Genomic DNA, 23454 nt, shown 5'->3' with positions numbered 1-23454 from the left:
AGGCTCTTTGAGCTTGGACTTGTAAGCCATCCGACATGTACATGCTGAGGGGAAAATATGGGATGCCAACCATATCCTCTGGGAATGTCTGCATATTTTGTAATCCGAACGGCAGGAAAATACTCTAAGGCGTGTGGATCTCTTCACATATTTTTTGCCGTACGTATGATTATCTTCGTTTTTCTTTGCTAGGTATATTATACACAATGTAACTTCATTTTCTTTTCGTAATTTCCATGTGCTTTTCTCTTCCTGGCACTTTGCAATAAAGTATATTCATTAACTCAGTCAGAGCCAGTGACGTTTTAGGATAAAATGCCGCCTCATTTTTTTTTCATACATTATTTTTCTCATCCTTTCATGAATCCAATATCTAAAAAATGTGAGTACGCCGCACATAAGAGACCATAATATGATTTACCTCACTTAATAATATCCGCGTTTCTGCGAGCGTGTCCTTATTACATTATTTATTAAATTATTATAATAATTTTACGATGCACGAAATTCTATATTCTTCCTACATATTCTGTTATGTACTCAAATTGTATTTATTTTAGTTCTGCCACCGACCGTGTCACTCAGCTGCTTACCCATTACTATTTTGTTTTGGGTGAGGGTCTCGCAGCGACCTTCATTACCGGTTGAGACCTAACATTTTAAAAAAGTTTCATTCATCGGCAATTTTAACACATTTATAATTCATACATCTTTCATGTGTGGCCCGGTGATTTTGACAGAACACGGTCGACCGAGAAGAAAGGAACACTCATGAGAAAATTGAAATTAATCCCTCCTAAACGAACCCGCCCCGGACCACACTCGGTCGTAATCGAGGGTATTACGGGACACTACAGTGGCAATGTGAGGCATCTATTTAATGTATGGCTTGGAATGCCCTGGGAGCAAATGCCCAATACTGACGTTTCTATGCTCTAAATGAGCTCTGACTGAGTTTAAACAATTTACAAAGGTTAGTAAGGCCTACAGCAGCTTAGTGGGACTTGAACATTTCCTCCTGTTCGGAGCACATACCTACTCAGACATTCCTAGAGGATGTGGTTGGCATCTTGTATTTCCCCGCCGCATGGACATGTCGGGTGGCTTGCAAGTCCAACTTCAAAGTGCTTGCCAGCGAACCCACCGTGGCCAGTTACAAATTGGTTGGTGTAATGGTCGGAAGTCAAATATTTGCTTATCTCCAATCGCCATTTGATGTCTGGAAAAAACATATAAATGTGCCGGCACTCATTCAGAATAAGGGTGCCTCCACAAGCTCTGACAATTTGCGGCGGATTAAATATTTAGGTAAGTATGTTTCTTATGTAAAGAAGCCCGAAAAGGAAGGGATATGTGGATTAATAATGCCAGTGTGTATCTTAAAACTGTTTAATTTAGACACTTACATATTGTATTATTACATGTATGAATTACTACTATCAGGGCTTACATGGGTCCAAATTATAAAAATATATCAAAATTTCTTCATGCCAGTAGGTAGGTAATTGAAAAAATTCTACCTTATGGGCAACTCTTTAAATGAACAAATATTGTGTCATATGAGTACTATATAAATAGGTAAAATTTTCGTTCCGTGTTTATCATATTCCTAAAATGCGCTTAAACGATATAACACAGATAACTGAATCAAAAGACCTAGATTTTAATTGAAAATATTGGACTTTGTAAATGTTTTAATTCTGACATTATTCGAAACAGATGATACCTAAATCTGGTAAATTTAAAATAGGAAGGTATCTGCATAATGAAAGCTTGAAAAAAAAATTTGAAAACCCTCGATATAAGCAATCGATTTCATTAACCCTTTTACTATAATTTATAAATCGACAGTCCTCAATTATTGACAATATCGGTACCTATTCTATAATATATAGTTGATAATCTAGGCATTTTTTTTATAATAAAACATCAATATATAGAAGTAAAAACATAACAGACAAACAAACGCCCAGAATTTAACTTGAAAGGCACATTGCTCAGACGATATTCTTTGAAAATAATATTACCTGAATCCAGATTGGCAGTATGTTTGCGTTATTGATTCATTAATAGTACAATAAACTTATTATTCTTAATTTAATGATATAATATGATAGATATTATTTTTATTTATGTTAATACCTACACGTTTTAATTTTTTCTGCTTGAAACCGGGAAGTCGCTGAAAGATTCAAATATTTTTTTAAATATAAAATCACTCAAATATTGATTGATTTGTAAAATTTATTTCATCCTAACAACGAAAAACTTCCTTCATTAAGATCAGTAGGCATAATAATTCTAAATCTCCATCAATATTATAAAAATTGGGCACATTAGTAGGTACCAGCTGTCAAGTAAATAAGTACCCACCTAGTTTATCAATCAAGCTATTGAAACATTTAGATATACTCAGCCGATAAGTTACTTATTTTGTTTCAATTTCATAATAATAACATGAAATACCAACGTATTTATGCATAATAATATACACGTTTAAACTTTATTATAATATTAAGTGAAGAAAACGCAGAAAAGTGTAATGATCCGTACCGGACGAATTAACTCGTCAAAGCATGTATGTCGTGACAGGCCACGGACGAATATATTCGCGGGTTCTTGTAAACGTCATAACTTCTGAATAAACATTCTGTGTATATTTTCTAAACAATATTTATCATTTTAGTGTGAAAACATTTACGATAAACTTGATAAACAGGTTTTGTTGCTAAGTTTTCACAGATATTTATCATTCCGTTGCTATTTCATATTTTTTAAAGGATTTATTCTATTCCGAAAATAGCTGGCCTACAAGTGCCCACCTAGTAAAAATTGGCTGGCAGTGATAAGGTTAAGTAAGTTAAATGTTTAAAAATGATGTCGGTAGATGCAGAATTTATCAAAAATAACAAGAGTTTCTTCGATATAAAAAAAACTGGTGCACCAAAACCTGCATTAAATATTACAAAAACGTGTAGATTAGAACAAAGAGTCTTTGACATGATTTTACGATATATTAAACTATTAAAAATTATTTGTACGATTCTGATGACATCTGTGGAGAGTGGAAAGTATTTTTCAACAAACAGTTCAAAACTTTAATGAGAAAGTTATTGAGGTATTCTCTAAGCAGAAACAACACCAAATTCATTTTTTTTTTAAATAAGGTAAAAAGTTTTTAGTGCACCCCCAACGAAAGCAATTTTGGTTGTCACCGGCCGCCAATGGCGACTCTACCTTAAGGGTTCGTAGGGCACATTCCCAGAACGAGATCATTTATTTTTGGAGATATTTCAGTTTCACTCATTCAATTTATTTTATCAATCTAAACCCGTCGCAATTTTAAAGAGTTATTAATTATTATTATAGAAATAGCTAAAGCAACGATTGTAAATTATGTTTTAACGTAATGTTGATTACGCGGTATTAAAATAATTAATTAAATTAAATACGCCCTAACTGAAACTTGGTGAGAAAATACTGTTGACGAGACAATCGTGATTACTAGTGTTTCACTTTATTTTTACGCAACTCAGTACTAGGCGGTTCAAAAGTGTCTACAAATATAAACCAATATATTTTTCATTTGCCATAGTGGAAAAAAATCCTCTAACCTATTATGATAGTGTCTATGTCTATGGGTTTTTGGAAAAATTGTTGAAATGACGCATATGGGGTAAATAAAAAATGAAATATAAATTATACTGATGATGTACTTTTTCACAGAAAGGTTAACGAAACAAAGTTACATGCAGTATTGCCGCGCATTCCGCTCTCGGTTCGGTGCCGTTGACGAGGTAAAGCGTGCGTGTATACAACCACTGTCATTTTTAATCATTGAAGAGGATAAATAAGTATTAAAAAACAAACACCACGCGTTAGTGTGGTTTTTTAGTAGTATGTTTCATTTTATGTTTTTTAAGAACACTAATTCGCAGAAATCTTTTAAAACATACATCGCATTGATGTGGCTTTTCACCATTATGTATCATTTTATGTTTTTTGAGATTACTTCTATCCAGAAATTTTTTAAAACACACATCGCATTGATGTGGTTTGTCACCATTATGTATCATTTTATGTTTTTTGAGATTACTACTAGCCAGAAAGTTTTTGAAACACACATCGCATTGATGTGGTTTTTTACCAGTATGTGTCAATTTATGTCTATTGAGACTACTAATTTGATTAAAGGCTTTAAAACAGACATCGCACTGATGTGGTTTTTCACTAGTATGTATCATTTTATGATTGTTGAGACCACCAATATGATGAAAGGTTTTAAAACAGACATCGCATTGATGTGGTTTTTCACCAGTATGTATCATTGTATGTTGCTTGAGATTTCTAATTTGATTAAAGGTTTTATAACACACATCGCATTGATGTGGTTTAACACCAGTATGTGTCATTTTATGTCTATTGAGACTACTAATGTGATATAAGGTTTTAAAACATACATCGCATTGATGTGGTTTTTCACCAGTATGTATAATTGTATGTTTTTTGAGATTACCAATATCCAGAAAATTTTTGAAACACACATCGCATTGATGTGGTTTAACAACAGTATGTGTCATTTTATGTCTATTGAGACTACTAATCTGATTAAAGGTTTTAAAACATACAACGCATTGATGTGGTTTTTCACCAGTATGTATCATTGTATGTTTTTTGAGATTACTTATGTCCGGAAATTTTTTAAAACACACATCGCATTGGTGTGGTTTTTCACCAGAATGTATCATTTGATGTCTTTTGAGACTACTAATTTGATTAAAGGTTTTAAAACACACATCACATCGATGTGGTTTTTTACTTGTGGGACTTGAGTTCATGCAGGACGTAGTGTAGTGACTATTTAAATGATTCATAGATTCAAACACTCCACAACAATTATTGCAAATAAAGTTACGTGGGAAATATGTAACTCTTCTCAAGATTATTCGAACCACCTTTGGCAAGTATAATTTTTGTACCTCCCGTTTGACGTTTGATTCATCTATTGTTATCTCTGAATGCTGTATCGTCATATCGTTGATTTTATTTGTTGCATGTCGTATTTTGTTCTTGACCAAGTTATTGTCAACCGCAAGTTTTCTAACTGTGTCCAGTGGTTTACTGTGATGCGGTTCCGTGAAACATTGCTGGGTAGAAATCTAGGTACAAAGTGAATAATGTTGGCATATTCAGTTCAATAATATTAAAATAAATTAGTAAATAATGATAGGGTTCACTCACTATGGTTAGGGAATACTCACGCTTGATCAAAGCTATCAAATTATCTAAATTATCATTTGTCGATTTGCACATCTTATAATTGCATTCAATTGCAAAATTAAGTTCAGCGGATGAGGCTTATTTCTGGCTAAATGGTTATCAATAAGGAAAACCGCATTTGAAGTAAGACCATTTTAGTAGAAGCCTTAGAGCCTCCATCGCATGCATACCATGACAAAAATGCACCGTTCAGGTCGGTTTACACGCTGGTGGCATCATTGAAACAAATTTCTTCAAAACTATGGCCGGAGCTCGCGGTACGGTAAATGGGTATGATATTTTTATTGATTTTTTTATTTTTACAAAATCGATGATATTTTTGTTGAAATTATGAATGACATCCATTTGGTGATTCAGTTATTTGGTTTAAACAGGATGTCACTATGTGCCACACGATAATTTGGCGACAAGTTAAGTCCGAGAAATGGACCAATCAATTAATTATGCGCATCAAAAGTTATACGATTTGACATTTTTGTCAAATCATATGACAATCCGGCCAGTAGTGTTAAAAAACAAGTGGCCCTAAATGAACGCTTAGAATTTGCTTTGTTGAAAATTGAAAATTCTATAGTGCTTCATAAACAACCATTATAATTGAAGTACCTGATCTAATGGCCTGTATTGTGGATCAGAACAGCCGGGTTGAGAATTTTCATTATTGATTTGGCGGATTGCGTTGTCAACAAATTCCTCTTTGATGGCGATACCCTCATTATCGTTCTCAGACTTAATATTGATCAGAACGTATTCACGCATCTGGAAATAATATCATTATTAAATAAAATGTTACATACAGTATCACCATTGTAATCAAGTGATTTTATACTCACTGAGCGACATTTCAGCGCAATAATTTTTCATCGGTTTAACTCACAACATAGCATGCTGTTGTCTTATTCTGTAAACATATTTTTTAGATCTCGTCGCGTGATGTCTAATGACGCGTCTAGACGCGTGTAATGTAAGATGTAATGTAATGCAAATTGTATGGACGGCACACGATCTCGACGGGAATCCTGTTGTTGTTCGAATGCACGAGAACTGCGATCGCCTTGTAATTTATACAATTTAAAATTATATTGGGCTTCATAAACAACCATTATAATTGAACGTACACACCTGATCTAATGGCCTGAGTTGTGGATCGGAGCAGCCAGGTTGAGGACTCACATCTTTGATTTGGCGGATTGCGTTTTCAACAAATTCTTCTTTGATGGCGATTCCCTTATTATCGTTCTCAGACTTTATATCGGTTAGAACGTATTCACTCACCTGGAAATTATATCAATAAAAATAAATTGTTACAGTATCACCAGATTATAGTCAAGTCATTTTATACGAGACATTCCACATGCTTATTAGAGTCCAATAGATATATTATTCAATACTTTTTATACTGCGATGGATCTAAATTCAAACACCAGACGATTTATGCTAGTATATTTCGATTATATTTATTAGGTACATAAATTCTCATAGTTTGCGTTTGACAGGTCGAATACATACTACCTATATTCATACATTTAGCGCAATAATTATGATCATCTTTATATATTATTATCATACAGCTTTTTGATTGTGATGATTTTTTAATATGTGTAAAAAAATGACGGCGAATTCAGTTTGACAATACTAATAAACTGCTTGCCTGCCATGATGAATGAAAGTGATCAATAAATAGCTATTATATCAGATATCAATCATTAATAGTTATTCGCTGGATTATTAAAACTTGTCTTTCCCGTGTTACCAGAATACTCGCAACACTTAAATTCGAAAGAAACATTCAGACAGCCTTTCAATATCGAAGTCATTAACGGCCCACATGCTCCGCGTAGGTCAAAATGGAACTTTTATGGTTTTTTCTAAGCATGATCCTGGACATATCCTAAACGTTGTGGATAATCTATTTATATAATTTTGAAGCCTCATTATCCTTTATATTTATTTTGATGACTGCATAAAGTATGTTTATTACATTAAATAGGATTCTTTTAAGCGTCTCGCTCTAATGTTTTAGAATAGAGTCATATGTCAGTACATTTATGTGCAGTGGTGTTAAGATTTTGTACATTTATTAATTTTTAAACGCATTTATAAAACCATTAGTATAATTTAATTATGTCTACATTTTTATAGTGAAATATTTACGATAAAAAATTTTGTTGATGATCTCTGTGATCCCAAAATTGACAAGAATTAGGCATTTTATTATTCAAAAAATGGGCAAGATTAACACATTTAAAGATACTGATTATAAGCTATGTCTATGACCATTCAAATGTGATAAACATTCTACGAATAATGATTGCTTTATAATAATTATTGACCCAAGAATAAAGTAGTATTTTTTTGAAATACGCCATTTCTTTTGGCATTTCCCTTTGGCTAAGCTACAACATACGGCCGTTGCAAAAAATTAACAAACAATAAATGAAGTATGGAGTAAAATGATGTCAACGCGCGTGTTTGAACATGTACCCAACCGAAAAAAAATCTATTTCTTTAAACGGTACATGTTCAAACACGCGCGTTAACATGATCTTACTCCCAATTTCAATTATAGTTTGTCAATTTATGGCTACGGCCGTATGTTGTAGCTTAATCACTGAGAAATGGCAAGAGAAAAAAAATACTACCTTATTCTTTGGTCAATAGTTATTATAAAGCAATCATTATTCGTATGATGTTTATCACACTTGATTGGTCAAAGACATAGCTTATAATAAGTATGTTTAGAATTATCTTCAAATGTGTTAATCCTGCCCATTTTTTGAAGAATAAAAAAACACCGCACATGGATGTACTGAAATATGACTGTATTCTAAAACATTAGAGCGAGGTTTAAAAGAATACTATTTTATGTAATAAAAATACTTTATGCAGTCATGAAATGTTTAAAATAAATATAAAGGATAATAAGGCTTCATAATTATATAAATAGATTATCTACAACGTTTAAGGAATGTCCAGAATCATGCTTAGAAAAAACCATAAAAGCTTCATTTTTACCTACGCTGAGCATGTACCCCCTTAAACGTCGAAGAAAATAATACTCAACTGTCAGTGGTGAATACGGTGCACTGTTTTGCTCAATAACAATATGTTGTTTTACTAAAGTATTTTGATATCAGTACCTACGTAATGTGGATGCGTAAAAAAGTAAGTGGGCACCTTTATATTTTTGAAGTTCTGATTTCGCAAACGAAGGAAAAACCACTATATACACCATTTTTGTTTTTGCCCAGTACCAGAATAATGGTAATGTTTGTAAGTTTGAAGAATATTCGTGCCAATTTTCAACAAAATTATGAATACCAACGCCTAAGTAAATACAAAATTCACTTACATCATTAAGGTTTACAATATTGCTGTCGTCCTCGATATATTCCCGTTTGACTGAAACGTCAGGTCTATCTTTGCTCTTGAATTGGTTTTTGTCAATGCATTGGTATGCACCGTCGCTGATTTCCTCCGCCGTTTTGTCAGATAATAAGACATCATTTGTTTCGGTTTTAACTTCCATTTTATACGATATTTAACACAACATCTTTCAATGCCTTCACAGCAACACGTGATAAACCACTGACTATAGACAAAATACTCAAATTGTCTACCATAGATATAAGAATTTGATTTAGTGTTGCCATTTTTTATCACACGTATTCCATGAATTTTAGAATTTCCGCAAAAAATATAGTAAACGTTGTCCTCGATTGAAAATATATATATAGGTTCTTTTGAAGCTCCAAAGAAATTTAATAAATAATTAAAATATTTATAGGACTTGTTTTTAAATAATTTTATTGTAGGTAGAGTAGCTAACGTATTTCAAATGGTGTCCGAAAATAGGTACGTATGCAGTAGGTACGTATACACTGTGAAATGTATCGGAAATAATATTATAATTTGGTCGTTTTTTAAAGACCGCCCATTCCTAATTGTGTCTTGAGAGAATAATTAATTGAGAAGTAAGGAATACAAACGTCGGTATTACTGGAAATAATTCTAGAACATCACCTCCATAATGGCGATTGACATCCGAGAATACAGTTTATTCCTATCGGATTTCGTAATCATCTATTAAAAAATAACATCAAATCGATCGAGAAACATCACATAATAATGTCGTACGAATTAAGTTTAATACGTAACATATTGCAAATAGAGATATTTGCACAATATGTAAATCAAAGAGGATACTTCAACCATTTGATGTATAACGTAGCTACCTATTTGGTACGATGAAGATGTTTGTGGAAGAATTCTGACGATGAGTGGTTTATTGACCATTCTGTAGAAGTGTTCTCCAAAAATACTTAATTATATTTTTCCACTGTTTTGAAATGCGTTGTTGATAACATTAAACCGGGATATCTTATAAAATAGTATCATGAGATGATTGAGGTCTTCAATGAAAACGCTGTTAATTACATACCTATACAAAATGCTTAGTAAAACGAATAGTAACTCATCAAAATTATATGATTGATATCAATAATATAGGCAAAGTATGACCATTTATTTTTTCAAACAGGTCGTTGGTGAAGATAGAATACACCAGATACCTAGGCGGTGAAAAAGTTCTAAAATATCAAACGTTTTGTAAGTATCAATTGCGGCACCATTAACGTCATTACAAAATGACAAAGCCGATGATAGCATTAATCGAAACCGGTTATACGAAGCAATGCGAGAATTTGAAATTTCGACGAAAATAGTTAAACTTGTAGAGATGACAATGACACCAGTACAATGCCGGGTGAAGCTTCAAGCGGAAATATCGGAATGGCCTCAGGCAAGGGGAAGCTCTGGCACGCCTTCTTTTCAATATAGCGCTAGAAAAGGCAAGTGTGACCATTGATTTTTTCAATGAGGTCGTTGGTGAAGATAGAATACAAATTGTTAATTATTATTATTAATAGTACACACCAGATAGGCGATAAAAAAATTCTAAAACATCAAACGTTTTGTATCAATTGTGGCACTATTAACATCACAAAATTAAAAGCCAGTGCAGTATTTGAATGCAGTTTATTGACAGCAAAATTGCTTTTATCACATCGACACCCCAAATTAAACAGCTTCTTTTATGCAATTATACAATACTGTAACGATGTAGGTACATACATAGCTGAAAAGAAAATTTTCGAATCTCAGAGACTCACGCACCAACTACCCCTTAAATACTCCCAAAAAGTTGAGATTTTCAGCGGCATTCTGGACTTGATTGATGCCCTATCCCCACGACACTCCATTCGAAGATTTTGTACAACAAAATAATTGATTTCCTCACTGACATTGCTGAGGACTTGGAAATTGCACCGAGCGGGCTAGAATCATAAATCATATACCGAGCATCATTTATCATATAATAAGACTGGATAGGTTGGTTTCGCTGGCAGGATCTTTGAGCTTGGACTTGCAAGCCGTCTGTCATGTACATGCTGAAAGGAAATACAGGATGCCAACCATATCTTCTGGGAATGTCTGAAAATGTGATCCGAATGGTAGGAAAATGCTCAAGTCGGTCCAACCAGCTGTTGGGCCCATCGGCCCGTCCGACTTGATTGCTACTAAGGCCAACTATCTTGCTTTCAAAAAATTTGCGACTTCTTACTGCGGGCGTGAAGATCGATTGAAGAATCTTGGGCATCTGCTCCCAGGACATTCCCAGTACAAAAATAAAAGAATTTGAGGTACCTATATTATGTAACAAATGAAAACGAAGCTAATCATACGGAAAACAAAACTTCACGAAGAGATCTTCTCGTCCGCAGTAAGTCGCCGCAATTTAAAAAAAGCAAGATAATTGTTCTTTTTAGCAACCAAGTCGGCCGGCCCGAGGGGCCCAATAGCTAGTCGGATTGACTTAAGCATCTCTTCCCTTTCGGAGCTCATTCTGAGACATTCCAAGAGGCTGTGGTGGCATCTTGTATTTCCCCTCCGCATCGACATGTCGGATGGCTTGCAAGTCCAACCTCAAAGTGCATTCCAGCAAACCCACCGTGGCCAATTACAAATTGATTGGTGTGATGGTCAGAAGTCAAATATTTGCTTATCTCCAATCGCCATTGGATGACTGGAAAAAACATATTATAAGTGTGCCGGCACTTGTTAGATTTATTCTCCCGTCGCTGCCATGTCTTACACGCCGCGTCGAGACGTCTCCTACCGAGTACGTGCTTGACGGGTAATTCTTCGGTCATTCAGACTAAGGGGGCCTCTACAAGCTCTGACAATTCGCGACGGTTTCAATATTTAGCTAAGTATGTTTCTTATGTAAAGAAGCCCGAAATGGAAGGGATATGTGGATTAACAATACCAGTGTGTATCTTAAAATAGTTTTATTTAGGTACATATTTTATTAATTAATCAGGTGTCTGGTTACATGGGTCCAAATTATAAAAATATATCAAAATTTCCTCATGCCAGTAGGTAGGTGAGTGAAAAAATTCTACTTAATATGGGCAACTCTTTAAATGAATAAAAATACTGTGTCATATGAGTATTTATAAAAAAATAGGTAAAATTTTAGTTCCGTGCTTTTATATCATTATATCACTTAAAATACGCTTAAACGATATAACACAGATAACTGAATCAAAAGACTTAGATTTTAATTGAAAATATTTGACTTTGAAAAGGTTATAATTCTGACATTTGACAGATGACGTCTACATCGTGTAAATTTGAAATAGGAAGGTATCTGCCCATTGAAAGCAAATTTGAAAACCCTCGATCTATGCAATCGGTTTTATTAACCCTTTTACTATAATTTATAGAACGACAGTCCTCAATTATTGACAATATCGGTACCTATTCTATAATATATAATTGATAATCTACATAGGCATTTTTTTATTATAAAACATTAATACATGGAAGTAAAAAACACAACAGACAAACAAACGCCCAGAATTTAACTTGAAAGGCACCTTTTTTAAGACGATATTCTCTGAAAATAATATTACCTGTATCCAGGTAGGCAGTATGTTTGCGTTATTGATTCATTAATAGTACAATATACTTATTATTCTTAATATAATATTATTATATTATATATACATTTTTTATTTATGTTAATACCTACACATGTTTTAATTTTTTCTGTTGAAACCTAGAAATCGCCGAAAGATACAAATATTGTTTTTAAATAATATAAAATCACGCAAATATGGATTGATTTGTAAAATATGTAGACAGCGAAAAACTTGCTTTATTAAAGGCCTGTAGGCATAATAATTCTCAATTTCCATCAATATTATGAAAATTTGGCACCTTAGTAGGTACCAGCTGTCAAGTAAATAAGTACCTACCTAGTTTATCAATCAAGCTATTGAAACATCATTTAGATATACTCAGCAGATAAATTACTTATTTTGTTTGTAATTTTATATTATCTTAAAATACCGACGTATTTATGAATAATAATAATATACACGTTTAAACTTTATTATAATATTAAGTGAAGAAACCGCTGAAATATATTGTTTGTTTCATTCTAACACTTAACATTATTTTAAATATTTGTTGTAAATGTAAATAAGTACCTACCCATATATACACAATAAATTAATTAATTGTGCACATCTTTAAGTTCTAACAAGGGAAGAATTTTTCTTTTTATGAACATAATTCCTAATAATTGTCTCAATATAATATTATGTCAAGCGCGAAATTTATATAAGGTACAATTTCTAAGTGGGTAGACACATATTAAACTGACTTGTCTACTTTTTCTACCAAATCGTTGAGTACGTCTATTCCTTAACGAATTTAATTCGACCATGCGGCGTCCAATTGTACCGGCACCCAAGTGTAAGAGCGTCCAATGGTTCGAGCGGCCAATTGTCCCGGGTCCAATTATTGTACAGGCGGCCAATTGCCCGCAGCCATATCGCGGCGCCAAATCGTCCCATTCCATTCCTGCTGTTACTATGTAGTCAGCGCTATTTTATCGGTTTTGTCACAGTATTTCGAGAATTATCTTGAAAAAGTAAATCTGGATACAAGATTCATAGGATATTATTATAGTTAGGTCAGTTAAATGTTTTAAAATGATGTCGGTAGATGTAGAATTTATCAAAAATAACAAGAGTTTCTTCGAAATAAGAAAAAAACTAGTGCACCAAAACCTACATTAAATATTACAAAAACGTTCGAAATGATTTTATTGATATAATAAACCATTAAAAATTATTTGTATGATTCTGATGAGATCTGTGGAAAGTGGAAGGTATTTTTCAACTGTTACAAGAATTAAATGGTTTTAAAGATATACTATGAATCAGAAAAGACTTAATTGTATCTGTCCTAAGCATGAAAAACTACAACAAACAGTTCCAGACTTTAATGAGAATGTTATCGTGGTGTTCGCTAAGCAGAAACAACGCCGAATTCATGTTCTTTTTAAATAAAGTAAAAAAGTATTTAGTGCACCATCATTGAAAGCAATTTTGGATATCACCGGCCGCCACTGACGACTGTACCTTAAGGGTTCGCAGGGCACATTCCCAGAACGAGATCATTTATTTTTGCAGATATTTCAGTTTATTTTTATATACCTTCTTAATTGTAAGATTAAATGGACATTGAATTTATGTTATCAATCTAAACCCGTCGCAATTGTATAGAGATATTTATTATTATTATACAAAAAACTAAAGCAACGAAATTAAATTATGTTATTACATAATGATGATTACGTGGTATTAAAATATTTAATTAAATTAAATACGCCCTAACTGAAACTCGGTGAGAAAACACTGTTGACGAGACAATTGTGATTGCAAGGTCTCACATTATTTTTACGCAAATCAGTACTAGGCGGTTCAATATTGTCTACAAATATAAACCAATATATTTTTCATTTGCCATAGTGGAAAAAAAATCTTCAACCTCATTATGATAGTGCTATGTCTTTTGTTTTTCGAGAAAATTTTTGGAATGACGCATATGGGGAAATAAAAAATGAAATATAAATTATACTGGTGATGTACTTTCTCACACAAAGGTCCCTCTGTTAACGAAACAAAGTTCCAAGCAGCATTGCCGCGCATTCCGCTGTCGGTTCGGTGCCATTGACGTGGGAAAGCGTGCTAGCTGTGGGGAGTCATAGGAGTGAGCGGCAAAGAGCGCACTGCGGGCGGCAACGCTGTTGCAATTTTCAAGGAACAGTGACTGTCAGTAAGACAGGTAAAGAGAAGAGATAAGAACTAGCGGATTTTAAGTGCTGGAATGTCAAGTGGTTTTGACTCGTTTGAACAATAAATAGTACAACATATTATTATGTCCGCGATTGACCAAAATACCTTTACTGGCCATCCCTGAAGAAACAAAAGACGAAGTTCTCTAGTTTTAATGATATACAACCACTGTAATTTTATGTCATTTAAGAGGATAAATTAGTATTTTTTGAAAAGCACCACGCATTAGTGTGGTTTTTTGGTACTATGTTTAATTTTATGTATTTTGAGATGACCAATTCGCGAAAAGTTTTTAAAACACACATCGCATTGATGTGGTTTTTCACCAGTATGTGTCATTTTATGTTTTTTGAGATCACCAATTCGCAAAAAGTTTTTAAAACACACATCGCATTGATGTGGTTTTACACCAGTATGTGTCATTTTATGTTTTTTGAGATCACCAATTTGCATAAAGTTTTTAAAACACAGATTGCATTGATGTGGTTTTTCTCCGCTATGTATCATTTTATGTTTTTTGAGATAACCAATATCCAGAAATTTTTTGAAACATACATCGCATTGATGTGGTTTTACACCAGTATGAGTAATTTTATGTCTTTTGAGATGACCAATTCGCGAAAAGTTTTTAAAACACACATCGCATTGATGTGGTTTTACACCAGTATGTGTCATTTTATGTCTTTTGAGATCACCAATTTGCATAAAGTTTTTAAAACACAGATCGCATTGATGTGGTTTTTCTCCGCTATGTATCATTTTATGTTTTTTGAGATTACCAATATCCAGAAAATTTTTGAAACACACATCGCATTGATGTGGTTTTTCACCAGTATGTGTCAATTTATGTCTATTGAGACTACTAAAATGAATAAAGGTTTTAAAACAGACATCGCATTGATATCGTTTTTCACCAGTATGTGTCATTTTATGTGCATTGAGATTACTAATTTGTACATTTTTTTTAAAGCACACATCGCATTGATGTGGTTTTTCACCAGTATGTATCGTTGTATGTTTTTTGAGATTACTAATTTGATTAAAGGTTTTAAAACTGACATCGCATTGATGTGGTTTTTCACCAGTATGTGACCTTTGATGTCTTTTGAGATTACCAATATTAAGAAAAACTTTGAAACACACATTGCATTGATGTGGTTTTTTTCCAATCTTGTTACTACCACTCTTCGAAGATTTGTATGAATGTAGAATATCATATAGCTGTTCACCACTATGCGTCTTGTATGACTCATGACGACTTGAGTTCATGCATGACGTAGCGTGGTGACTATTTAAATGATTCATAGATTCAAACACTTTTTATTGCAAATAAAGTTACGTGGGAAATATGTAACTCTTCTCAAGATTATTCGAACCACCTTTGGCAAGTATAATTTTTGAACCTCCCGTTTGACGTTTGATTCATCTATGGTTATCTCTGAATGCTGTATCGTCATATCGTTGATTTTATTTGTTGCATGTCGTATTTTGTTCTTGACGAAGTTATTGTCAACCGCACATTTCCTAACTGTGTCCAGTGGTTTACTATGATGCGGTTCCGTGAAACATTGCTGGGTAGAAATCTAGGTACAAAATGAATAATGTTGGCATATTCAGTTCAATAATATTAAAATAAATTAGTAAATAATGATAGAGTTCACTCACTATGGTTAGGGAATACTCACGCTTGATCAAAGCTATCAAATTATCCAAATTATCATTTGTCGATTTGCACATCTTATAATTGCATTCAATTGCAAAATTACGTTCAGCGGATGAGGCTTATTTCTGGCTTAACGGTTTGTCAATAAGGAACACCGCATTTGAAGTGAGACCATTTTAGTAGAAGCCTTAGAGCCTCCATCGCATGCATACCATGACAAAAATTCACCGTTCAGTTCAGTTTACACGCTGGTGCCATCATCGGAATAAATTTCTTCAAAACAAAGCCGGAGCTCGCGGTACGGTAAATGGGTATTGTTAACAAAACAAAATCGATGATATTTTTGTTAAAATAATGAATGACATTCATTTGGTGAATCAGTGATTTGGTTTAAACAGTTTGACACTATGCGCCACACGATGATTTAGCGATAAGTCTAGTCCAAAAATGGACCTATCAATTGTTCGCCTCCAAAGTTGTGCGATTTGACATTTCTTTCAAATCGTACTACAATCCGGCCGGTAGTGCTAAAAAACAAGTGGCCCTAAATTTGCGGAAACAGTTGCAGAGGCTTTATCTCTAAAATGATTTTCGAGTGGTAATATCAATCTTTCGGATAAAAAAATAATCAAAACGTGTATAATGTTTAAAATTTCAAATTCTATAGGGCTTCATAAACAACCATTATAATTGAACGTACACACCTGATCTAATGGCCTGTATTGTAGATCGGAGCAGCCAGGTTGAGGTCTCACATTATTGATTTGGTGGATTGCTTTGTCAACAAATTCTTCTTTGATGGCGATTCCCTTATTATCGTTCTCAGACTTTATATCGGTCAGAACATATTCACTCATCTGGAAATAATATCATAATTAATAAAATGTTACAGTATCACCAGATTATAATCAAGTATTTTTATAAGAGACATTCCGGCCCAATAAACTGTCACGAGTCATGAGATGGCGGTGGTTTAACACATCACATAGCGTGTTGTTGTCTGCCTCTGTAAACATGTAGGTACTCAATTACCTTACCTCCTTACGATTTTATGTTTAATAATTGAATAGCTGATTATTTTTTACACTGTTCGTGGTTTTTTTAATATGCGTAAAAAAATAACGGCGTATTCAGTGGGACAATACTAAATAAACTGCTTGCCTGTCATGATGAATAAAAATGATCCATAAATAGCTATTATATCAGATATCAATTATTAATAGTTATTCGCTGGATTAATAAAACTTGTCATTCCCGTGTTACCAGAATACTTGCAACACTTAAAACACGAAGGGTTCGTATCATTGAACCTGAATCGAACGAATCAAATGGCACTGTTGGATTTGTTTGATTTAGGACCGTTTGGCAGAATGTCCACGGAAACGCTTTTCTGACGACTAATTAGTGTTGCCAGTACTTCATAACAGATCAGTCTCTAAAACAGAAACACATTTATTGAAACGTCAACTTGTTATGAAATTCTAACCTCCTATCGTCCACAATAATACAAATTTAACAAACTGTCGTATTCATTTATTTTAAATGTACAAAATATAAAGAATGCTTCGTGAATAGGTAGCCATTTAGTTAATTTATAATATTTATAGGTATGGCAAAAGTTTATAAAAATTACTTTTGACTAAAGCTTTTCATTAATGACCACTTGTTTGAATGTTTTCATGTCGACAGTATGATATTGTGACTTAGACGACAATCGAATATATTAAATTGATAAAATTCGTTAGGTAGGTAATATAAAGTCATTCCGGGTTGATTTAACAAGGTTTGTAGTTTAGAATCTCCGTTACAAAATATAAATAAAATGAAAATAAATTCTTGGTCTGACATAATAATTTTAGTAATGATATTAAATCGAGCTCTTTGTATAGAAAATATGGCTTGATTTTGGGATAAAAAGACCAAAAGCGGCTTCTTGTTCGCGTACGGTTAGTTATGCGTCAATTACATTGAGCTACTTTACGAGGTGTATGTTGGCGAATTTAATAGCGGGCGATTCAGCTACTACGATTATGATGATGACACACAAAACTTTCCATTCGCTGAGAAGCCACAAGCCAGCGACTATTTTGACAGAACGTAGTTCGGTTTTTTACCGGGAGGTTGCTACCGCGCTCTACTGCGCAGACGCAGTAGGCCCACACGCCGGCGTGTAGCGTGTAAAGTTGACCGGCTTTCAACTTTTCTCTGTAGAGTGTTTACAATCTGCTTGTTAACTTGATCGTTGATTACACTGGGCGACTTTACAGGCAGATTGTAAATTCGCCAACAAACAGCTCGTAAAGTAGCCCAATGTAATTAACGCTTTATGAATAATATGTATTGATTATTAATCTATAATATACATAATTTAAATGAACTCCTATGGTGTAAATGTCTAAGATGTTAATATGAACATTTTACGATATATAAATGCTGAATAATGCCTATCATCACTTTGACAGATCGCCATTAGTCTATGGATCGTCCAAATTGGTTTGACGTTTCATGTCAAACCATTTCTGATGGTCCGAGAACGGTGTGATTTTCAATGATACACTGAACCAAACGTCAAATCTCAAACCATTCCCGGTCTACTTTCTACTCATACAATTTGTACGTATATTGTCTATGGTTAAGTTTGATTTAGGTTGAAAGATACGATCCTCAAATAAGAAACAATCACACAGCTTTGAAATATCAAAGTTTTTAATCGTTGCTGAAAATAATACTCAACTGTCAATGGTCAATACGAAGCACTGTGTCACTCAATAACATGTTGTTTTTTAGTGACACAGTGCCTTGAATTTTGATATCAGTACGTAATGTAGGTGCAAGAATAAGTACCTATTTATTTTTGCAGTTCCGATTCCATAAACGAAGGAAAAACCACTGAGTAAACCATTTTTGGTTTTGCCAAGCATCAGAATGCTAATTGTTGTTAATTTAGAAATTGTAAATTATTATATTACAAAATTATAAATACAAACGCCTAAGCAAATAAGGAATCAACTTACATCTTTGATGTGGATACTATTGCTGTCGTCATCGATATTCTCCTGTTTGACTGACACGTCGAATCGACTCTCGCTTTTGAGGTTATTTTTGACAATCCATTGGTATGCGCCGTCGCTGATTTCCTCCGCCATTTTGTCAGATAACATGACATCATTTGTTTCGGTTTTTACTTCCATTTTATGCGATATTTAACACACAATCTTTTAATAACTTTACCGCGCCACGTGATAATTTACAGACCATAAAAAAATATACCATAGAAATTATGAATTAGATGTAGTGTTGCCATTTTTTATCCCCACTCAGTGTTGCCATATTTTGAAAGTGGAATTATATTGCAGAGCCTCCAAAATTATAGTATTTGGGGATAAAATATAGTACGCGTTATCATCTGTTGAAAATGTATAAGTTTTCACGATTTTCATAGTCGGCTCGTTTTTTATAGGGAAAATATTTCGCCGGGGGCCGCAGGTTCCCCAATTTTCATGGTCGACTCGTTTTTTTAGGAGAAATATTTTGCCGCGGGCCGCAGGTTCCACAATTTTCATAGTCGGCTCGTTTTTTTAGGAGAAATATTTCGCCAACGAGTCGATTGTCAAATGGCAAATGCAAAATTATAGTACTTTTATATTAAATTATAGTACGATATTCAAAATTATAGTATTTTGGGCGTACTATACCTATTTTATATCGTACATAGTAAGCGGACCAAAATTATAGTACAAATACTATAATTATAGTACGGTTGGCAACTAGTTCATGAATTTTAGAATTTCGGCAAAAATTATAGTACGTATGGTCCTCGATTGAAAATAATAATTATACTATAGTTTTTTTTAAGCTCTAAAAAAATAAATAATTAAAATACCTATTGAGAGGACTTGTTTTTAAATAATTGTAGGTAGAGTAGATAACGCAATTCAAATTGTGTCCGAAAAATGGTACGTATGCAGTACGTATACACCGTGAAATGTATCGGAAATATTATAGTTAAAAAATGTTGTTCGTTTTTTAAAGACCGCCCATTCTATTTGTGTCTTGAGAGAATAATTGAGAACTGAGGAATACAAACGTCGGTATTCCTGAAAAAAATGCTAAAATATCACCTCCGTAATGGCGATTGTCATCCGAGACTATTATTCCTATCGGATATCAAACTCATCTAGTAAAAAATAACATCAAATAATAATAATACCTATACAGTCATTTTAATCATCGATGGATACACAACATCACAAAATATGTCGTACGAATTATGCTTAAAATGTAACACATTGCAAATAGCGGTATTTGCACTATTTATGTACTTAATGCAAAGACGCTACTTCAACTAGTAGATGTATAACGTACCTATTTGGTCCGATGAAGAAAATGTGGACGAAGGATGTCCATGAGTGGTCTATTGAAAACCCTGAAGAAGTGTGCTCCAAAAATACTTTTTTTCCACTGTTTTTAAATGCGTTGTTGATAACATTAAACCGGGATATCTTAAAAAATGGTTTCAGGACATGACGTGGTCTCTTACCTTTCAATGAAAACGCTGTTCATTCTATATAATGCTTACCCACCTAGCAAAGCGAATTTTAACTCAACAAAATGATAAGATTGAATACTTATATCATTAATATACCTAGTAGCGAAAATATGACCGTTGATTTTTTCAACGAGGTCGTTGGTGAAAATACATACACAATACACTCCAGATACCTAGGCGGTGAAAAATGTTCTAACATATCAAACGTTTTGTATTAATTGTGGCACTATTTTATAACGTCATCACAAAATGAACAAGCCAGTGCAGTATACCTATGAATGCAGTTCACTCCCAGATAATCACATCGACACCCCAAATTAAGCAGCTTCACGAACCAGTTACCAACTCCTTAAATACCCTCAAAAATTTGAGATTTTCAGCGGCATTCTGAACTTGATTGAGGCCCCATCATCATGACACTCCATTCGAAGATTTTGGATAACTATAAAATAGATGATTATCCTCATTGTCATGCTGAGGACGTAGAAACCGCACCGAGCGGGTTAGAATCATAGATCATTATATAATATTATGACTGGACACGGTGGCTTCGCTGGCAGGCTCTTTGAGCTTGGACTTGTAAGCCGTCCGACATGTACATGCTGAGGGGAAATTTAATACAGGATGCCAACCATATCCTCTGGGAATGTCTGCATATCGACCGTGAACCGCCAATACCTCCTAACTAGCATTTTTTCTGTAATGATATTTTTAATGCCATCGGCATGGAAATACACCATGTGGTAATAGCTTATAAATATATTTTTGCTCTAAATATTTATTTTTCATTTATAATAAATATTTATTTTCCATAACAGTGCAAACAATATCTCCTAACTTGCGTTTGACGGTGGATTTTATATGGGAACGTCTTGCAGCCGTAGTCACCATTCAATTTATTGAGTATTTAATGGATTTTGGTGTCATTTGCGCTTGTTTTTTCTATTTATTTTATTGAATACGTGTTACATTTTTATGCAAAAATATTCCATAAAAATGGCCTTTATTCCACTATTTTTATCATTTAAAAAATCTATTTGAAGACAGGAGGTTTTTCCTTATCTCTTTTGAACAACTTTGTATAGAGTTATTTAAAGATTTTAGCTATTTTTAATTGCATCATATTATACCGATATAGTTTTTTTATTATTTGCATTATTTTTTAGTCACTAGAGTATCAAAACACAGAAAATCATGGATCTTTTGGCTATAGAAAATATGGGAACTGGAAAACAATCATGCAAGCCGCATATCTGCAGAACCACAATCTTTCGAAACGAACATTACTGAAACACTATCACAATATTAATGATCTGTTAATATGCAGAAGCAACGTCTCCCACACCATCATCTACTGACTTGGCTGATGTATCTATGCTACCATCTTGATGTACCTGGTATATATCAGTTTTCAGAAACATGTTGGTAAATACCCTTGGTTTGGGGTTTTACGGTGCAGTCTTGGGTCAAAAGGCGCTTTTGGTATGCATTCATCTCAATAAAATAATAACGTAGACATACTCGTCCCCGTCAAAAGACATGACGTGTAACATATGAGTTGGCCAATCTGTTAATTGTATAAATCATGTGCAAAACGAAAATCGTATCATCAAAAAAGAAAGGGCAAGGGAGGAGAAATAACTGAAAAAGAAGATATATACACGGAGGTGCATTGTATTGACAGCTGATTTTTAGAAGGTTAAAGTTAGTCCTTTCATTACAGCTAGTACTATATATTGCAGGTAACCTCCCCTCCGTTCATCGCGACCCCGGCGAGTACAGATTCGATGTACCTATCGCGATCTTTTTTTAAAACTGGAAATTGTGGAAAGGGGTAATTATCCACCAAATTTAATTTTTAATTAGGATGAGACGGGACTCTATTGGAAACGAATGCTAACATGTACGTTTATTTCCATAAAGGAGAAGACTGGTTCTGGATTTAAAGCATCCAAGGATTGTCTTTTCAACTCATTGAATAAACTGATGGAGGTGATAGAGATGCTATGCGGGTTTGGTGGATACAATATATGATGAAAGCTATCAGAAATAACGACGAAGCGTGGAATGAAGTCTCCCAGTCGTGTATCACAGTATGCACAATCAATGCATGGATGAAGATTACGAACGAGTTAGTGCTGTAAAACGTGGCTGTAATGGATTACTTGATAGTAATCGCAAATTTTGCACAATATGTAAAAGTAGAAAGGCCAAACAAGGGAATGCCTCGTTGATCGCGACCATGTCCAGAATGTATCCCCCGCAATAAACAAGGAAGGAGGTTGACCTGTATAAAGATATAGAATGATAGAAATGCCTGCATTACTAAAAAAATCCTATCACAAATAATACTAAATTTAACCATTTGCAAGAGTTAAAAGAGTAATTCCTGCCGATGATCATTCATTTTGTGATTCTCTTCCAGACCACTGAAATTAGTAGGGAAAAAATCATGTAGGTGTATTGCGTTATTCATTACTTTCCTACTTATTTTTTTCCATTCTAATTAAAAACTAATAATCTGATTTATAATTTCTGTTAACCTTTTAAATTTTGTGGAAATAAAGTAAAACAATAGCCATATGACTACTTTTAATATCCTATGATTACAAGAGTTGTTAGCTTCTAAGTACAGTGTTTGTGCCAATAACTCCTATGTGTTATTAAAAGAAAAATATAAAAATTTATACCGTATGGTCTGTGAAAATATACCATTTATAACAATTTATGCTATTTGAAAAAATAATTTG

The 23454-nt window shown here is 33.7% G+C and overlaps 3 protein-coding genes across 3 annotated transcripts; all 3 read right to left on the bottom strand.

Moving 5' to 3' along the window:
* Positions 1–3166: 3166 nt before the first annotated feature.
* LOC147076804 (uncharacterized) lies at positions 3167–5157 on the bottom strand. The gene has a single exon (XM_085940475.1). It carries the CDS (start codon positions 5031–5033, stop codon positions 3879–3881), a length of 1155 nt encoding a protein of 384 aa, XP_085796601.1. The 5' UTR covers positions 5034–5157; the 3' UTR covers positions 3167–3878.
* A 424-nt stretch (positions 5158–5581) lies between these two features.
* LOC147076803 (uncharacterized) lies at positions 5582–8880 on the bottom strand. The gene is made up of 3 exons (XM_085940479.1): positions 8633–8880; positions 6403–6555; positions 5582–6039 (listed from the first exon to the last, which is right to left on the bottom strand). Exons 1-3 carry the CDS (start codon positions 8807–8809, stop codon positions 5872–5874), a joined length of 498 nt encoding a protein of 165 aa, XP_085796605.1. The 5' UTR covers positions 8810–8880; the 3' UTR covers positions 5582–5871.
* A 6861-nt stretch (positions 8881–15741) lies between these two features.
* On the bottom strand, positions 15742–19432 carry LOC147076802 (uncharacterized). The gene is made up of 3 exons (XM_085940925.1): positions 19170–19432; positions 16860–17012; positions 15742–15780 (listed from the first exon to the last, which is right to left on the bottom strand). Exons 1-3 carry the CDS (start codon positions 19344–19346, stop codon positions 15742–15744), a joined length of 369 nt encoding a protein of 122 aa, XP_085797051.1. The 5' UTR covers positions 19347–19432.
* Between the last annotated feature and the right edge of the window lie 4022 nt (positions 19433–23454).

Source organism: Rhyacophila brunnea, unplaced genomic scaffold (genome assembly GCF_057557595.1).
Source record: "Rhyacophila brunnea isolate RB1 unplaced genomic scaffold, BYU_Rbru_1.0 scaffold_13, whole genome shotgun sequence".
NCBI lineage: Eukaryota > Metazoa > Arthropoda > Insecta > Trichoptera > Rhyacophilidae > Rhyacophila > Rhyacophila brunnea.
Note: the sequence above shows the minus strand (reverse complement) of the source record. Positions and strands in the feature narration are given on the sequence as shown.

Coding starts and splice junctions, on each gene's coding strand:
- LOC147076802 (XM_085940925.1), bottom strand. CDS start 19,346: ATGGAAGTAAAAACCGAAACAAATGATGTCATGTTATCTGACAAAATG. Junction 17,013..19,169: donor ATAGTATCCACATCAAAGAT/GTAAGTTGATTC, acceptor TATTATTTCCAG/ATGAGTGAATATGTTCTGAC. Junction 15,781..16,859: donor AATACAGGCCATTAGATCAG/GTGTGTACGTTC, acceptor TCATTTAAATAG/TCACCACGCTACGTCATGCA.
- LOC147076803 (XM_085940479.1), bottom strand. CDS start 8,809: ATGGAAGTTAAAACCGAAACAAATGATGTCTTATTATCTGACAAAACG. Junction 6,556..8,632: donor ATATTGTAAACCTTAATGAT/GTAAGTGAATTT, acceptor TATAATTTCCAG/GTGAGTGAATACGTTCTAAC. Junction 6,040..6,402: donor AACTCAGGCCATTAGATCAG/GTGTGTACGTTC, acceptor TATTATTTCCAG/ATGCGTGAATACGTTCTGAT.
- LOC147076804 (XM_085940475.1), bottom strand. CDS start 5,033: ATGACGATACAGCATTCAGAGATAACAATAGATGAATCAAACGTCAAA.